We start from the raw sequence: 15,503 nt of genomic DNA on the forward strand, positions 1-15,503 counted from the left end.
ACAAAAGAAATTTTTTTATGTCGTTGAAGCAGGAGAAAAAGAGTGCTGCTTTTAATCTTCTGCTTTGCCAGTTTGTTTTCATCTGTACTGCTGAAGCTGTGTTTTTAAGTAGTGCTTGCAATTCTGAAGTTTGGTGCAGTGCATTTGTTAATACTTCAAAAGGAAGGCACTGTTTTCCTCTCAAGAGTTCCTATATGGTGATATTTTTAAGCTGACTCTTAACAAATTCCCTTTCACTTCTGTAGCAAAAATAAGACTTTTTCACTGAAGTAAAAAACAAACCATGACTTAGAGTCTAAGTGTGGTGAGGCTGAAAATCCTTGAACCTAATGAAGTAAGGTTTAATGTAGATAATGTGTGTGGATGCATGTATATATTCATATATATAGCATGAGAGTAAGATCTGTTTTGGAGTCTTCTAGTAATGGAAGTGTGCTGTATTTATCTTTTCTGCTTAGTAGTAACTCCATCACAGAAATTCTGAAGGACTGCACCTGGCCTGTAGTCTTTCAAAATTAGGAGGGTTAGAAATCCTAGAGAGGCTATGCCATTTCTGAGCTCATTTCCCAGACCTTTTATCTTTTATGCTGTTAATTTTCCTTCAGCTGCTGGTCTGAGGAGTGTATCTTGCAGAAAGGCTAGTGCAAGAACCTTTTGGAAAATAAAGAGAACTTTCTGACTTCAGAAATTGTTCTGCTGTTCTGTGCTGTGGGTGTTCTTTCTTAAACAGTAGGCTATTTGCTGGCATTACCATATAGGGGCTTTGGGTAAAATGGCTTTTGGGTAATGGGCTTTATGAAATTATTGCAAATGGAGAAAAGTAAGCAGAAGGAAAATTTTGTGTATTTTTAGTACAAACAAACCAGATGAAAAATCATGGTTTGTGAATGGCAGCAATTGGCAGAGCACGTTTAAGGTATGCTTAGAATTGCTAATCGCTTCTGCTTGTTACCACGCAGGTTCCGCCTATGGCTTCGTCACAATTAATCCTGTCATAGTGCGAGTGGAGCATTAACTTCCTGTGTGATGCGAGCTGGTTGCAGGTAGTGAATGTTTTGGATTCTGCAGGTGGTAAGTGCAATGTACCCAAGTCTGAAGTCTTGATTAAACTGTATTAAAGCCATCAGGAGCCTCTGGGGGGTTCTGGACTACTCGTGAAGGGATGCAATATTGTAATATCTTAATTTTTTAGCTGCTTGGTTAAACATCTAAGTAGAATAAAACCATGCCAAGTAGAGAGCTCAGCTCTCCACAATATATGGCAATAAAAACACAATCACGACTTAATTATATTAAAAAAAAAATTTACTGGTTAAATACATTTTTAATTTACAGTGGTACCATAACAAACTTAATGGACTTGCAAAGATTTACTTAAGACACTTAATTGTACACAAAACACAGTCTTCCTACTAAAGTTATTTCCAGAGGATGGGTCAAACAATAGAAGCCTTGAGCATATCAAAACCATTCTCTATCATAGTAATGTATTGGGCCCTAGCTGAATTTCAAGGTTGCATATGAGATTTGCTACTATGTTGCAATTATGATTTGTGACCTCATTCCTACTTTTCTACAAATTACATACTGTATACTTTCTGTAAAAGCCAAGCAGTTAACTTCCTTCAACTTTAACAAAAATAAGTTGATTTTAGCTGACTGCAGTAATGCAAACGGCCTTCAGATGGCACTCCTTGCTCTGAATGTCAGGCTTTGCTGCTCTTTCAGCCCTACATAATAAGGAGAGGATTAAAGTAAAGCAGAGTGGGCTTATCTACTGACAGGCACCGACTTTAAACAGCTAATGTAAGTTACAAAAACAACTGATCAATATACAATTATAAAAATAGGGGGAGAGGAAATTGAAAAAAATATAAAAATTTAATTCTACTTTAAGACTTGTATCAAAATTTTAGAAAACTGCCAGACAAAAAAAATAAGTAAACATCATACACTGAACCCTCATCTACCTCCACAATGATTCGGTATGTCTTTGAAGGACTTGGTATTCCGTTTTTGATGGTGTTTTTTTTTTTTGGTTCTCCTCCTCTTGTGCTTACAAGAGGTTCATGAAGTGCCTTAGCAGAGGTCACGGTGAATGTTTCAATGTGGTGATCCACTGAAAGTTTGTGGTTGAAAAGACTGAGAAGGCTTACAGCAGCCAGAAATCCCCCTCTCTCTCTGCTTCCTCACAGTCCTATAGAAAGAAATGGATATCATCTCTGAATAGACAGTAAGAATCTTTGGCCTTTCCTGGCAGGAAAGCTTGGGGAATAGGAAGGGTTGTCCTCGGACGCCGATTTACGTTGTTAAAAATTTGATTCCACAGGAGCTCAGGACAGCCTCATCGGTATGGTAAAACTGAGTAACAGCTGTATAACTGGTCTTGTTTTTATCTTTCTGGAATAGCACAGGGTTTAGAATTCTGTTTTTCTAATGTTAATCCCCTTTAAGAGTAAAAATCCAATTCTTAGCTCGCTAAAGCTTTGTGCTTTGTGTGATTTTCACCCCCCCCCGTTAGGGTAACAAGTACTGATGCAGTATAAACGTGTAACACTTTTCCATGAAGCTTCTAGAGAAGCTGCAAAGGTAAACTTGAGCACTAATGACTGTGTTTGCATTTGCGAGTACTGTTACAACAGTGACCCTTTAGTGCAAACTGGTACTGAGGGTGTCCACGCTGTGAGCTCCTTGGGAGTGACAGCAGGCAAGGTCCGGTCTGCGCCTGACACCCCCCTGCTCTGGGAGACTTTTCAGCTGAATTTTGGCTGAAAGCTTGTGCCTGCTGCTGCAGGAAACACAGTGCACTGGGTGGAGAGGGCTATCCTCAAGGGCTCCCTCTCTCACCCACAGTTAAACACCAATATAGATGCACCCCAGCCTACGGTAGCTGTATGTATTTGTTGCCATACCTGGATCGCCCATCAGTAAAGCTTTAAGCAGATACCTGACTAAATCAAACTATCCCAAGGTCAATTACGATGATTCTAGTTTCTGCTATCTCCCGTTGCCACTCAACTACCGGCCCTTTTGGCAGCCTGAACTTTCCAGGCCTGCAAAAAAAGTGTTTGTTTCTTGTGAAAGAGCTCACCTGCATCACTGAGGTAAGGACTTGTGCTAACAACTTGCTGTTTCCTTTTTTTTGTATGGTACAAAAGCAATGGAATACTGTAAACACTGAAAGAGCCAACTGCAGCATTTTTTTTTTTTTTTTGTATATTCCTGTCTGATAAGTTAGCTATTAATCAAGACACATTCAAACTAGTTTGTTTGGAGCCAAGTGTCATAAAAAGAAGTTTACTTCTCAAAGTTCCTATAATCTGAAGCTATCTCAGTCATGTTTGTTTTAATTTATGTAGCTCAAGTTGCACTATTGACTTTTACTAAATTGTTTTGTTAGAGCTTCTTGAAGTAACTTCTCCTCAGCTGTTTTTTTTTTTTCCTTAAAGCCTTGACAGACCATTTATAATGATGTTCAGTATAGCAGGTATGTGGTACCATACCAAACTGAAAACTAATCCCTGGGGCTGCTGAAAGCTAAAACTGAGGCTGTTTAATATCCTTCCTGTTAAGGACAGGAATAGTATTGCTGAAGTATGTTCCAGTGCTTGAGTGAGAAATGAAACGCAGACTGAGTGAAGACTGGCTCCTGTAGGTACAGGAGGAGGGAGGGGACAAATAGCTGAAATAGCGTAACTGCTGCAGAGAGGGGATCTGAGGAAGTTTGTGATGGACACTGCTTCTTCAGCTAACCTCAGCTGTGAGAAGAAAGGTATGACAGTGCTTGAAGAACAGTAGATTGTAGAAAAAACAACCTACATCCGCAAAAGATTGCGTGGGAAGGGAAAAAAGGTTTGAGAGAGGACTCACACTGGTTTGAACGCTATCAGGAGGCAAAACACTTAGACTGAATTGTTCATAGAGGGGGATCAGAAAAGTAAAATTTAAGAACAGAAGAATACTACACACAAGGATTGACTTCTGAGTTTTTCCTCTATCCTTATTAGATTTGATAATTTTCTACTGAGATAAGTTATCTTCCTTATCCTCTAAGCCATAAAACAAGTGGATTCTACTGCTAATGTGGAAGTCAAGCAGTAATAAAACCTGAATATTGAACTTGATCTACATACTGAATGCTGTAATTATATCTTTAAAACTATTTTTTAAATTTAGATTTAAGAAACAGTTTTTAAGGAAGCCCAAAGCAGCTTACTTTATGCAGACTTTTTATACATGATAAATGTAATACCAGATAGTAAACTTAGTAGAATGTTAAGAACAAGTTAAGAATTTAAGTTAAAATAGTCCTTTACCACAGTACTTCCCAAGTTGGAATCTGCTAAAAATCCTGCTTTTGTTTGCTCTCAGAGCATTCATGAAGCATGACTAAATACACCGTCACAAAAGACTAAAATTTTCTTATTTGACTTCAAGATACTGATATGACTGCCTAGAAAAAAGTAGTGCAAAACATTCTGATAGTCACAATATAGCGAAGTCCTTGTTTGCTGTGCCTTTGCAACAAAGTCTCTCCCACATGCAGGGAGCATGAAGGCAGGCAACACTTTATGATGTTTTTAAAATCTGAACAAAGTTTTTGGGAAATATCCCAGATTTTCCTTGCAGCTCTCCACTCATCCAGTCCTCATCTACCGATTCCAGCTCTGTTATCGTATCACCTGCCTGCAAGAGAATGAGTAACATGAGCCAGTACAGTTTACTGTATAATGTTGATGCATGCAAAGTTGATGTTATTCAGAACCAGTTTGTATCAATCAAGCAGAAGACGAGCAGGATATGGTCAGTCTCTCTTCTCCTGGTAGTTAGACCTCTTTCAGACTGTATTTGCCAGAAAACAGTTGCAATTTCTCTTAGGGTAAGCAAATACCTGTCATTTGTTGAAAAATCACCATTTTATGGAAAGGAAAAAATAGTTCTGCTGCACAAATACTTGTGTTGCTTAAAGTTTTAAGGTAGGCAAGTTAGCTGGCCTACAGGCTGCAGCCTTATACACCATTTGTGCATATTCCTGCTTTATTAGAGGGTTTCTTCAAATGCTTCAAAGCTTTTCTCTAAATTTAGTCCCATTACTTCCAGGGCTTGGAAACTTTCCTCTCAGCAGAAGTTCCCCAAAAAGGCATGCAGCAGTCTAAGTAGTTTAGTTAGTCGGGTCTTTCAAATAAACTCCCAGCTCTTGTTTGCTCTTTGTTCCTGTTTTCATCTTCCCATGCCCCACCCTTCATCTGAAGCACTACCATAGCCTTTGCCTTTCTTCCCGTACCTCAGTCCCCCTTTTCCCTCTTTAAAGAATCACTGATCCTTTCAGCATGGCAAGCTCTAATGCAGAAACTAATTATTTTGTCAGCCTTAGAAAAAGAGTATGTTCTTGCTAATAAATGCTATTTTGGACCTGCTATGAAAGTCTGCTGCTTCTCAGAAACTTGTTTTTGAAGCATTTTGTTAGCCAAGTCATGACTTTGAATCTAAAATGGCATGCTGTTTCTTGTTCATGTCTCTTAACATTATCTAACCATCCAGCAAGAATTGCCTTTCTCCCCTTGCCCCCATGGCAACCAGGTATTGTGCTGCCAAACCCTTTTGGAGTCCCAGAGTATTCCTACAGTAGGTGTCCCTTAGAGCCATCACTGCTGTAACACTGGCACGCTTGCTATTATTCCATCTTCTCACTGCTGTCTTTCTAATTAAACAAGAGGATCCTTTGACTGTATCAACTAATCAAGAACAGAATACAGCTGTTCTGCAAAATAAGGATGGCTTGGTTTTGTCAAGTTTGCTGGAATAGGTACGTCACAGGAAGCCTCCAACTCCTGACCTTTCTTCAGTGTCTTCTCCTGTTCCACACTGGTGGAATCTTTGCTGAAGCTTTGGTAAGGCCAAAAACTTTGAGATGCTGTTTATTAAACAACGCATTAGTATTTATTCCTCCTCTTTGAGCTTTGTTCATTCCATTTTTAGTATAGATAAATCCTTTTAAAGCTTTCTTTATGACCATAAGCTTTTTAAAAAAACTGGTTAAGAGTTACTTACTTTGAATGAAAGCTCATCTTCATTTTCTCCATGAAAATCATAAAGAGCTTTGGCTTTTCCTTTTTTCCCTCTTCGAGATTGTGACAGCTCTATCCTGGCTGCAGAACATGGATAACACATAAGTTATTTGGATTGGAGTGAAACATATCTCTGTTTTTGCAAAAGTTTCCTGTCCTTGTTGTCTCTCCCCTACACAGTGTTACAGGATGCCCACTGCTGCTATTTAGCAAATTCAGTGTCCTGCTGGGGGGGGGAAAAAAAAAAAAAAAAACCACACACACACACACCCCTGTCTCTGCTGATGCCTGTTCATTTTACAGTACTAACTCATTCTTATGTCCTGCTTATAAAGGAGCTACATTTAAAGTGTACTTTCTTACACTTTCCAATGGCAGTATCTAATGAAAGCTGTATTTTCCTCTTTCTGCTTGGGGATGAAGTGGCTTTGTACAGCTGCACTTAGCGTGTGCTATTTGCCAATCTGGTGGTCTTTATTCCCTTTTTACTTTCACTCATGGCTTTACTTCCAAAGCATGTTAAACAAACGTGATTGTTTGTTTTGTGCCCTCTGTGAAGGTTTTGACCGCATTGATTCTAGGGATAAATAGAAGCTTTGGAAGAGCAAGCAGTTTATCTCTTGTTTCACCAACAGAATTTCAGTAGTTTTGTGACATGGCTGAGCAGTTGCAGCAGAGTTTCTCAAGAGCTGCATGAGTGAAAGAAAGGAATCAAACTGTGGACAACTGTCCTGGAATCGGACTGTGGACAATGGTCCTGTTTAGCCTGTGCCCAAACTGAACTATTTAACCATTTCAGACTCTATATCACACTCCCCAGATTACTTGATGTCTAAAGCACTATATTGCCATTATGTGTGATAATGGTTCAGGACCTGGTTTAGCTTTAGGACATTATATCAGAGATGTCATGTGGCTTGTAATGCAATGGAATAGTTGGGTTGTCCCAGTACTCAGTATCTTACTGTCACAACCTAAGAAATAATGATTTGCCTTCTAGCAGGAGCACTGTACCTGAGCAGGTCTGAACAAAAACTGCTGGGAAAATCCCTTCCTTTTCATTCAGTCTTCCTCTGTACCACTCTGAATCTACTTGTTCCAGGATTTGGATGCAGTCTCCCTTTTTAAAGGATAAATCGTCTTTGGTTTCTGCTGTAAAATCATGAAGTGCTTCACACCACTCTACTGAATGTCTGTTGTTCTAGTCAAGTGAACAGAAGAAACAATTTAATTTTTTAAGTGTTAATGGAGACCATAAGCTCATTGATTCTAGTGAAAGCAGAGGTAGAGACTCGGGTATCCTGACTTTTTCCCCCCCTCACACAACACTGTCATTGCACATGTAGACTAGAACAGCGTTTCAGCAGTTATCACAGTGCCTATGCTCAGAAGCATTCCTTTTTATCGTCAGTGGCAGGACACAGGATAAGAAATTCAAAATTAAACCACTGCAGCAATACTTAAAATAGAGCTAAGAGGAACTTGCTTAGGCACAAAGGATAAAACAAAATTAATTCGCAAGCAGTTACAAACTTATCAATTTAGACCAACTGTCAGATTTCCAGATGTAACCATGAAACATTTGCGCACTGTGGGAGTTGTATTAAATTCACAGTTCAAAGCTGTACAGCAAATCTGACATTATAATTGAAAGTCTGTGTAAACCTATGAAAGATCTATATAAATTCTGGCCCCAGCCTATAAAATTCTATTACCTGAGGAAGGGAAGAGGAAACCTCCACCTTGTTCTTCAGTGATGCTCCTATACCTAGGTAGCAAAGGACAGCTTAGAATAGCAGCAATGACTATTCAAAATGTTACTAATGATGATGGAAGTTTTAAATATTTGAAGTGATTATTAAGAACGAATTTTAAGTCCTACTATTTCTTTTAATTTTTCTTATCCGTCTTCTCTCCCCTTTCCAACTCCTTCATCACCTGTGCGTTGTCCTTTTGGACTTTTATCTTAGATCCTTTTATACTACCTGTACGCATGCAGTACCAAACCATGTTTTTTGAGGAACATTTTTTTTTTGCAGGGTTGCTAACATATTCATACCTGTTTCAGGCAGATCTTCAATTACTTCCACAAAATTCAAGGGGAAAATTCCAGATGTGCCTCTGAGCTCTCCTTTGGCCCATTCTTCACTTACATATTCTTTAAGGATAATAGTTTCACCTTCTGAAAAACTGAGCTCATCTTTCTGGTCTCCAATATACTCAAATCGTGCAACACATCTTGGGCCTCTGTACAAACAAGAAAAACTTTATATAATTGCTGTTGTCCACTTAGTACTAAGAAGGCAGTATTATGCAAAAAATGACTTATTTTTTTTTCATTAAAATGAGGAAAGAATGCACTGGAGATAGAACAGGTGGAAAACTGGCATCTAATTCTGGTTATCTCTGGTCTCTAAGAGAGGATGAATATGGTTTCTGAAGGGGCTGGACCAATACGTGCTTTTTGCATCCAATTCCTGGTTGCTGCAGTAGTTTTGCATAACCACTTATTTCGCCTCCAAAGGTAGCAAGAAAAGCTCCTAGATTCTGGGATACCTGTCCAATTTTACATTTCTGCCCATATCCAAGTAAGTTAAGTTTTTTTGAGCTACCATCCAATTCAGACACAGTCAAACGCAGAGTGGGGGGAGAAAAGGCTTCTATTTGTCCCAAGTTCCGAATACACGGAGGTTTCATAGAGGGGAAGGTAGTTTTTATCTACTTTGACAAACTTTATTCTGTACAATCCATGCCAGGGGTGAGGAAGTACACTGTCTACCTAGGAGAGAAGCATTCATACATCTGTTAAGTTTAAAGAATTTGATATGATACTGAAAAGTGAATCAATCTTTTTTTTTTCCCCCCTCACTTAAATAGCAAGAAAAAATGTGTTCCATTAAAATTTGTGGACTATCGTAAATGCCATGCCAAAAAAGTAGAACTACTAGAAATAGACTTGACTTCTTTCTACAGCAACATTTAATCCAATGTAGAAACTTGATTTTCCCCGCCCCTAGTCATTCCTTCCTAAAAGGTTCAGGGCAGCTGTATTGCTTTGTTTTTATTTGTTAGTTGCAGGAGCAGCTTTTAAAAATAAAATTTCAGTTAAGACAAGTCAAAGTGTCAGAAGACCAACAGAACCTTTCCATTGAGGCTAGTCCCCATCTCAAGTTGTGCAAGGTAGTTTGGTTTTTCCAAAGTGAGGACTCGCACTGCAGGTCGTTTCTGCCCGAAGATGATTCTGCTTTAATCACTGCTTAAACTTCACTTGGTTGTGAAATCCAGCAACCTGTTACTGGGTAGAAATACTACAGAAAGTTGTTCCTTGTCCACAACTCTTACTGCAAGTCGTATGTACAACCCAGAAATGAAGGTGCTTAACTCTGCAACTAAAGTGGTTGATACATAGCCCAGTACATTTAAAAATATGATCTAAGGGAATCTTAGATTCACCTGTATAATTATAACACTTTAATGTTAGATAGGGCTCTCTACTTAAAGTATAGCTATACTATGGTCCATGTCTTGTTTGTCAAACAAGCAGAAGCCCTGGAATGTACCCTCTTATTTGGGATGTGGGAGGAAAGTAACAAGGCCAAAATTAGGAGCAAAGAGGAGAGTGCAATGCTGTTGGAGTTAAATCAAATGGCTTCAACTTTTCTCTAAATAATTTTCAAAACAAATTATGGGAGATGCTCTTCTAATAGAGCTAAAGAGGAAGGAAAGGGAGTGAAAGGAGCTACATCTCTATAAACATACTTATTTTAAAGATAAAAGTGATTGCTAATTTTTTTGAACCCATTAAGTGAGTTTTTGGTCTTTATCTTTTAAGTAAATGTAAGAGTCTTACTTAAACTTTTAAAAATTAAGCTAAAATATATTTTGGTGAGGTAGCTGTTAACCATATTAAGTTCAGTGCAGACAACGCCAGCTTCCAATTTGTCTTTCTTTTTACTCCCTAGTAAATCAAGATGAAAAAAGTAAGACTTATCTGACTCACCTAATACAATGTGATGAACAGAGTATTTTTTTCCTGGTGCTTTCTTCTGGAACATCAATCTAATAAGACAAAATACATAAACGTAACTATAGTAAACTCTGACATTGTTAAAATCATCTACTTTCAATTAAGCATCAGTTCTAGTTGTGACAGCCACGTGATGCTACATAATCACTCACATGCTCTGGTATATGACCGTATTTATGAGCTTTTTGTTTTTGTATGGCTGATTTCTCATTTTTTTCAACCTCATGCAAACAAGGAGTACTATTTAACGTTTCTATTACTAGCATGTTTTAATATTTCTACTTTGCATGGTTGATTGACAGAAAATGGGAATGGCTGCTACTACATAGCACCAAACTTTCAACTGATAATTGCTGTCTTATCTCTTAGCACAAAAATCTCACAACAGAAAAAATTATTGTTTAGATGTTTGGGGTTTGGTAGTCCAGCGTTTGCCATCTGTACTCAAAACGAAAACATCTCACTTACTTCAGTATGGACGCAGCGGCTGCATACAAAGAAAGTTTAGTTTGGAAAAAACCAAAGTTATTGTTTTCATCTCAAATGCAGCTAGGCACTATGTGCTAATTATAGGAACTGGAGAAATTTAATTAAAATAAAATCACTATGTACATATCACACAGCCAGTCCTTTATTGTAAGAGGACTGCAATTGTATTTTTCTTATGATGTGAAGGAAGGCCTATGAGATCTAGTATAAGACTACAACCCTACAAACCCAAGCTAGGAGTCTTCGGTCACTGCTAGCTAGCGCCCATAAAAACAAGAATCTTGCACTAGCTTTTGGGGAGGACTGGATGAAGTCATGCTGCCTTATAGGAAAAATAATCTTTGCAACGCTCTGGCCACACAAGCTAGTATTTGTGGTGCTCTGAAAGTTTTACCAGAAATAGTAATTATGGTTATTGGATTTTCAGACGTCAACCTTCTATCCAGCTCTATTAATACTGTAAAACACTACCTTGTATTGTATAAAGACCTTGTATTGGGATCAAATTTCTGACATGAATGAGCAGGAATTAGAATTCACTCAGTAAACTAGTCTATGTACTTTCTCTTTCCCTAATAGCTTTTTAAAATTTGGTGAAACAAAAGACTTTGTACTCAAACGGCAATTATCTTTTACAGCTAAAACATAAGTTTGAAAGGCATCTTCCCTTGCTTTTACAAAACTGTATGTTTGTATCAATGCTGAATTTGAGGACAAATATTCATTCCATTGCTTTAACATAGTCTTTTTTTAACTAGTCATCAGTAACAAGAACTTGTAAATTAAGTTGGTTGTGTAGAAGAGGCTAATTGAGTTAGCTAACAAGTCTTTCTTGTGAAAGCAAGTAGCGCATTGTTGCAGCATTTCTAACCACTAGGCTATTTGTTTATTCAGTAAGTTTTTGACTGCTAAAATTCCTCTACAATGACACCATTACAAACTAAACAGACAGCCTATGTAACACGCTGCAATGATTACCAAATATTTAGTATTTTCTATGCAGCAGCAGTTCTCATCTCTTTCTGCCAGCTGCCCCAGCTGAACACAAACTTTTGTTGTCTTTAATGCCCAGCATAGCTACCTGCCGTCACTGCATCCTGGCATCAGTTTAGCACTCCTCTGTGCCCATCGGGCTGGTGAGCGCAGCCTAACGGCCCTTTGTACTGCTGCAGACGGGACTTTAATCTTAAGAGGCAGGCAACAGATTTGACCCAGATTCTTGAGGCACTGAACCATCCTGCATCTCTGTCCAAGATGAGCTGCCCAATCCATCTCAACTGGGCTCCAAAACAGCACCTGTCTCTTGCCTGCAGTTTACAGCAAAGCGTCCCACTCGGGAACAGGCTTACTTAGGCTGCTTGGCTGCAATAACGGTCTCCTTGTGCTGTGCCAATGCACCCGTTTATGCGGCCGCTCTGTATGCCACTTAAGGGAAGCAATGCAGGTGAAAAATAATTTTGGAAAGCAAAAAATGGTTTGTTGGGGTAAATTGCTACCCTGAGCCCATATGCTACATGGCTGGAAAAGTGGTGATCCTGGCACAGTTCAAGGGGACAAGAGTGAGAGAAAAGCCTGGAGAGGGGGGCAAAAAGCAATCGTCTTGCTGAGTTTTGATTCTTAAATGCAGCTGTGAAAAACAGGCTGCTCTATAGTCCCAGAGAAACTACCCAAGTTAACAAAGGGAATCTTGTCAGGGCTATGGCTTTCCCGTTTGGCTTGAAATTAACAGGAAAATAACACCCAGACCACAAGTTTGTGCTGCCAAATCAAGCATTTTTCTAATACCACACAAACAAGTTGATACGTCTTCTGTGCTGCCAGAGAGGAAAAGAGATTATTGAAATAGCAAATGGAATAAAACACACAGGAGCTACAGCAAATTGGAACCAGAAAACAAATACAATAGGATTTTATATAGCAACGTATACATAGCCTACATACAACTACTTTAACAAAGGTGGCAGGAAACATCCCTGTGCGATTCCCACATTTTCCTCTGTACCACTCAGCATCGATTTTCTCCAGAAGAGAAACGGTGTCTCCAGAATGAAGGGCCAGGTCATCAGCGTGCTCTGTAATACAGCAACACTTCAGTTAAAGCAGCTGTCAGGGGCACTGATTTTTTTTCTAGGTAAAGTCTTCTTAATAATAAATTCCCTAGCAAAAGCAGACTGAGTTTTAAAAAGCCTTATTACACATTGCTAAACAAGTGAGTTTAACTAGAAGACTGGCCCAACTATAGCTAAACCCATGGATTTGAACAACTTCACATGCAGAACTTCCAGGCTGAGTTTCCTGGTCATTTTTAAGTTCTAATTCCTAAGAAAATTCTCATGTTGAAAGCTGTGCTTCAAGTAAAACAAGCTTCCAGAATATTCACTTGTACTTACCCGCACGAAAATCATGCAAAACTACAGCATGAGGCGCATTTGCGTCAGAAACCTTTGGAGGATTGTTTGAATCCTGGCAACGATAAATAATTCAAGTAGTTTATAAATCATAAAAGATACTAATATAGATTCTCTGTTATTTATTCTGAAAGTCATTTTCTGATTTTGGACACAATATTGCAACAATACCATACCTTTGGAGGTGACAATTAGTATTAGTCACAGACCTATGGTTCTGATCCTGTATGTCTTTTACCAGCGTAAACCAGAAGGGATTTCACCGAAATATATTTTTCATCCAACAAAAGGGAGGGAGGGAGTGATCACTGCAACTTTTCCTAGTGTAGACAAAGCTTCAGTTATCAGGGGCAACGTTAGCAACCCTCAATGCAAGGGTTATGGCCAATTTTGTGTGCTGCTGCTTGCTACTGTGTGTCACCAAATATTTTTTTTACTTCCTTGTTTTGGGAGAGCGTCTCAACCCAACTATCCCCAGCACATGTTGCAGAGGCAACAGATCTGTCATCTGCCAAATATTTTTGGAGGGGAGGGCAAACCACTAGGCCTTTCCTTACAGGAACATAGCGCTGAGGAGAAATGAAAAGTTTGTTGTGGGATCTTTATAAAGGGAAATTATATTAGGGATGCTGAATCTTTATCTCACCCACTAGGATTTTTTTTAGACTGTACTGACAATCACTGTGAATAATCACTGTGAATTACTTTGTTTGAATGTAATTCATTGCATGCAAAAAAAAAAAACCCACCAACATTGACAAAGAAAAGAACAGAATAATAGCAATTATAACAGATTCCACATAAATCTATTCCTACCATGTAGGTTTCTGATAAAAATCAAAAAGGCTGTTACTTGTTGTAATACAGTCATGCTCTTAAACAGGTTAAGTTCTATATAAGCAAAGAGAGAGGAAAATACTTTGAAATCCGTACGTCAAAGCCAATTCACTGATGTGGCATGTACAGCACGTTACAAAACTAAAAGCTTACCTTTTGCCCACTTTTCAGATGCTCAGCAAGGGAAGTGAGAACCTTCATGAGACAGAGGAACTTCATCAGTTTCCTCTGCATTCTGGCACTCCAAGTAATTACTGTCGCTCTGCTCCATAAGCAGACTGTCCCCATGCTTTAAGGCACATCACCGTGTGTGTGTGTGTGTGTGTGTGTGTGTGGCTGTTCTGTTTTTATTAAAGATTTGATAAACCACTACTACATTTTTCAGTGTAACCTTTTAAAGGTTATGTTAAAGCAGTCAATCTTTTAATATAATAGGAATCTTAATGATTAAATATGTACCAGTAGAGAAAAATGCCTTACCTTACAGGACAGTTCTCCATGGTTCCTGGGAAGAAAGTTTTCCTTGGCAACCGCATGAGGCACAGCTAGCTTGAATAGACATTGAGGGGGAATGGAAAAGTTTGTTTCATTTCTAAGCACCTGAAATTTCTACTGCATGTGAAAACACTCAAGATGATGACACTATTCAGACCATCTACTACTATAGGTGACTAATTTAGGAGTCTGGTGGAAGAAGAGAGTTTCCTTTGGAAAGCATTCAGAACAAGTCTGCAAGCGATATGAACTCCCCTCAGGAGAAACCCAAGTGCTATCATCAGCTTTAAAGGTATCTTAGCCACCTAACTTACACCATGCCACATGGTACATGATATTCAGCCACACACTGTAATACAGGAACATGTTCTTCTGTCACGGAGGGCACTTTCATAGACGCTAACATGTGAGGGCAGGGAATTACTACTGAACTGCTACAGGAAAAAAAAAATCTCACCTACAAAATATGTCAAATATTTCTTATATAAACAGGAGCGAGTACACCAGAGAGGAATCAACATGCGTCCCTTAGCTCTGAACTGTTCCTGCTCACATTAAGATTCAGCTTTCTCTCTCATACTGCTCTTTTCCACCAAGCATCTAAAGGCAGAAGTGCAGATCAAAGAGAAGGCAACAGAGAGCTTCCGCTTGGGGCTGAACGCTGTTTTCATGCTACAGTTGCGGGTTTGCTGCTTTGGCAATAGCACTGGTTCAAGCGGTCCCCAGCTCTACTCACTAACCAGTTTTAAGCATCTAGGGAAAGACTCCTTTTTATCTCCAATATTCATTCATTTATATTTACTATCCTCTAAAAATACATGCAATACCAAAAGAAACACTTAAGAATGAAAAGGCATGGCATCAATAAGATGACAACCCTAGGAGGGACAGGCTTAGTCTCCGGGCTGCGTGTAAGATAAGTAATGTAACATTCCTCACTCTTTGCAGTCTTGATTAAGCAAGTTAAGCTACTTTGTAAGTTCTTATGCTCCCCCAGTTTTGTTTAGCATTTTGACGTATCCAGGGAAAAGTAACATGCAAACATAACACTTGGCATCATTTTTACATACTATAATAGAATTCAGAACTGATGGCTGCAAAGAAAATCCCAATAAAACAAAAGCTATACATTAAAGATCTAAAGCAGAGCCTCTAATTGTCAAAGATTCAGAAAACATT

At 38.8% G+C, this 15,503-nt stretch overlaps 1 protein-coding gene across 10 annotated transcripts in view; it reads right to left on the reverse strand.

Moving 5' to 3' along the window:
- Positions 1–914: 914 nt before the first annotated feature.
- SH3D19 (SH3 domain containing 19) overlaps positions 915–15,503 on the reverse strand; it is an 85,901-nt gene continuing 71,312 nt past the window's right edge. For 4 of the 10 annotated variants that reach the window (XM_068942270.1, XM_068942275.1, XM_068942276.1 and 1 more), the window contains 10 exons: positions 14,310–14,378; positions 13,983–14,024; positions 12,975–13,047; positions 12,526–12,656; positions 10,069–10,127; positions 8,128–8,315; positions 7,784–7,836; positions 7,083–7,269; positions 6,052–6,149; positions 917–4,686 (listed from right to left, as the gene is read on the reverse strand). In XM_068942270.1, coding sequence (XP_068798371.1) covers positions 4,570–4,686; positions 6,052–6,149; positions 7,083–7,269; positions 7,784–7,836; positions 8,128–8,315; positions 10,069–10,127; positions 12,526–12,656; positions 12,975–13,047; positions 13,983–14,024; positions 14,310–14,378 — 1,017 coding nt within the window. In that variant the 3' untranslated portion in view covers positions 917–4,569. Of the gene's footprint in view, positions 4,687–6,051; positions 6,150–7,082; positions 7,270–7,783; positions 7,837–8,127; positions 8,316–10,068; positions 10,128–12,525; positions 12,657–12,974; positions 13,048–13,982; positions 14,025–14,309; positions 14,379–15,503 lie in introns of all 10 variants that reach the window. The other 6 variants (XM_068942273.1, XM_068942269.1, XM_068942274.1 and 3 more) reach the window with 6 other exon arrangements.

This window comes from Struthio camelus, chromosome 4 (genome assembly GCF_040807025.1).
Source record: "Struthio camelus isolate bStrCam1 chromosome 4, bStrCam1.hap1, whole genome shotgun sequence".
Lineage (NCBI taxonomy): Eukaryota > Metazoa > Chordata > Aves > Struthioniformes > Struthionidae > Struthio > Struthio camelus.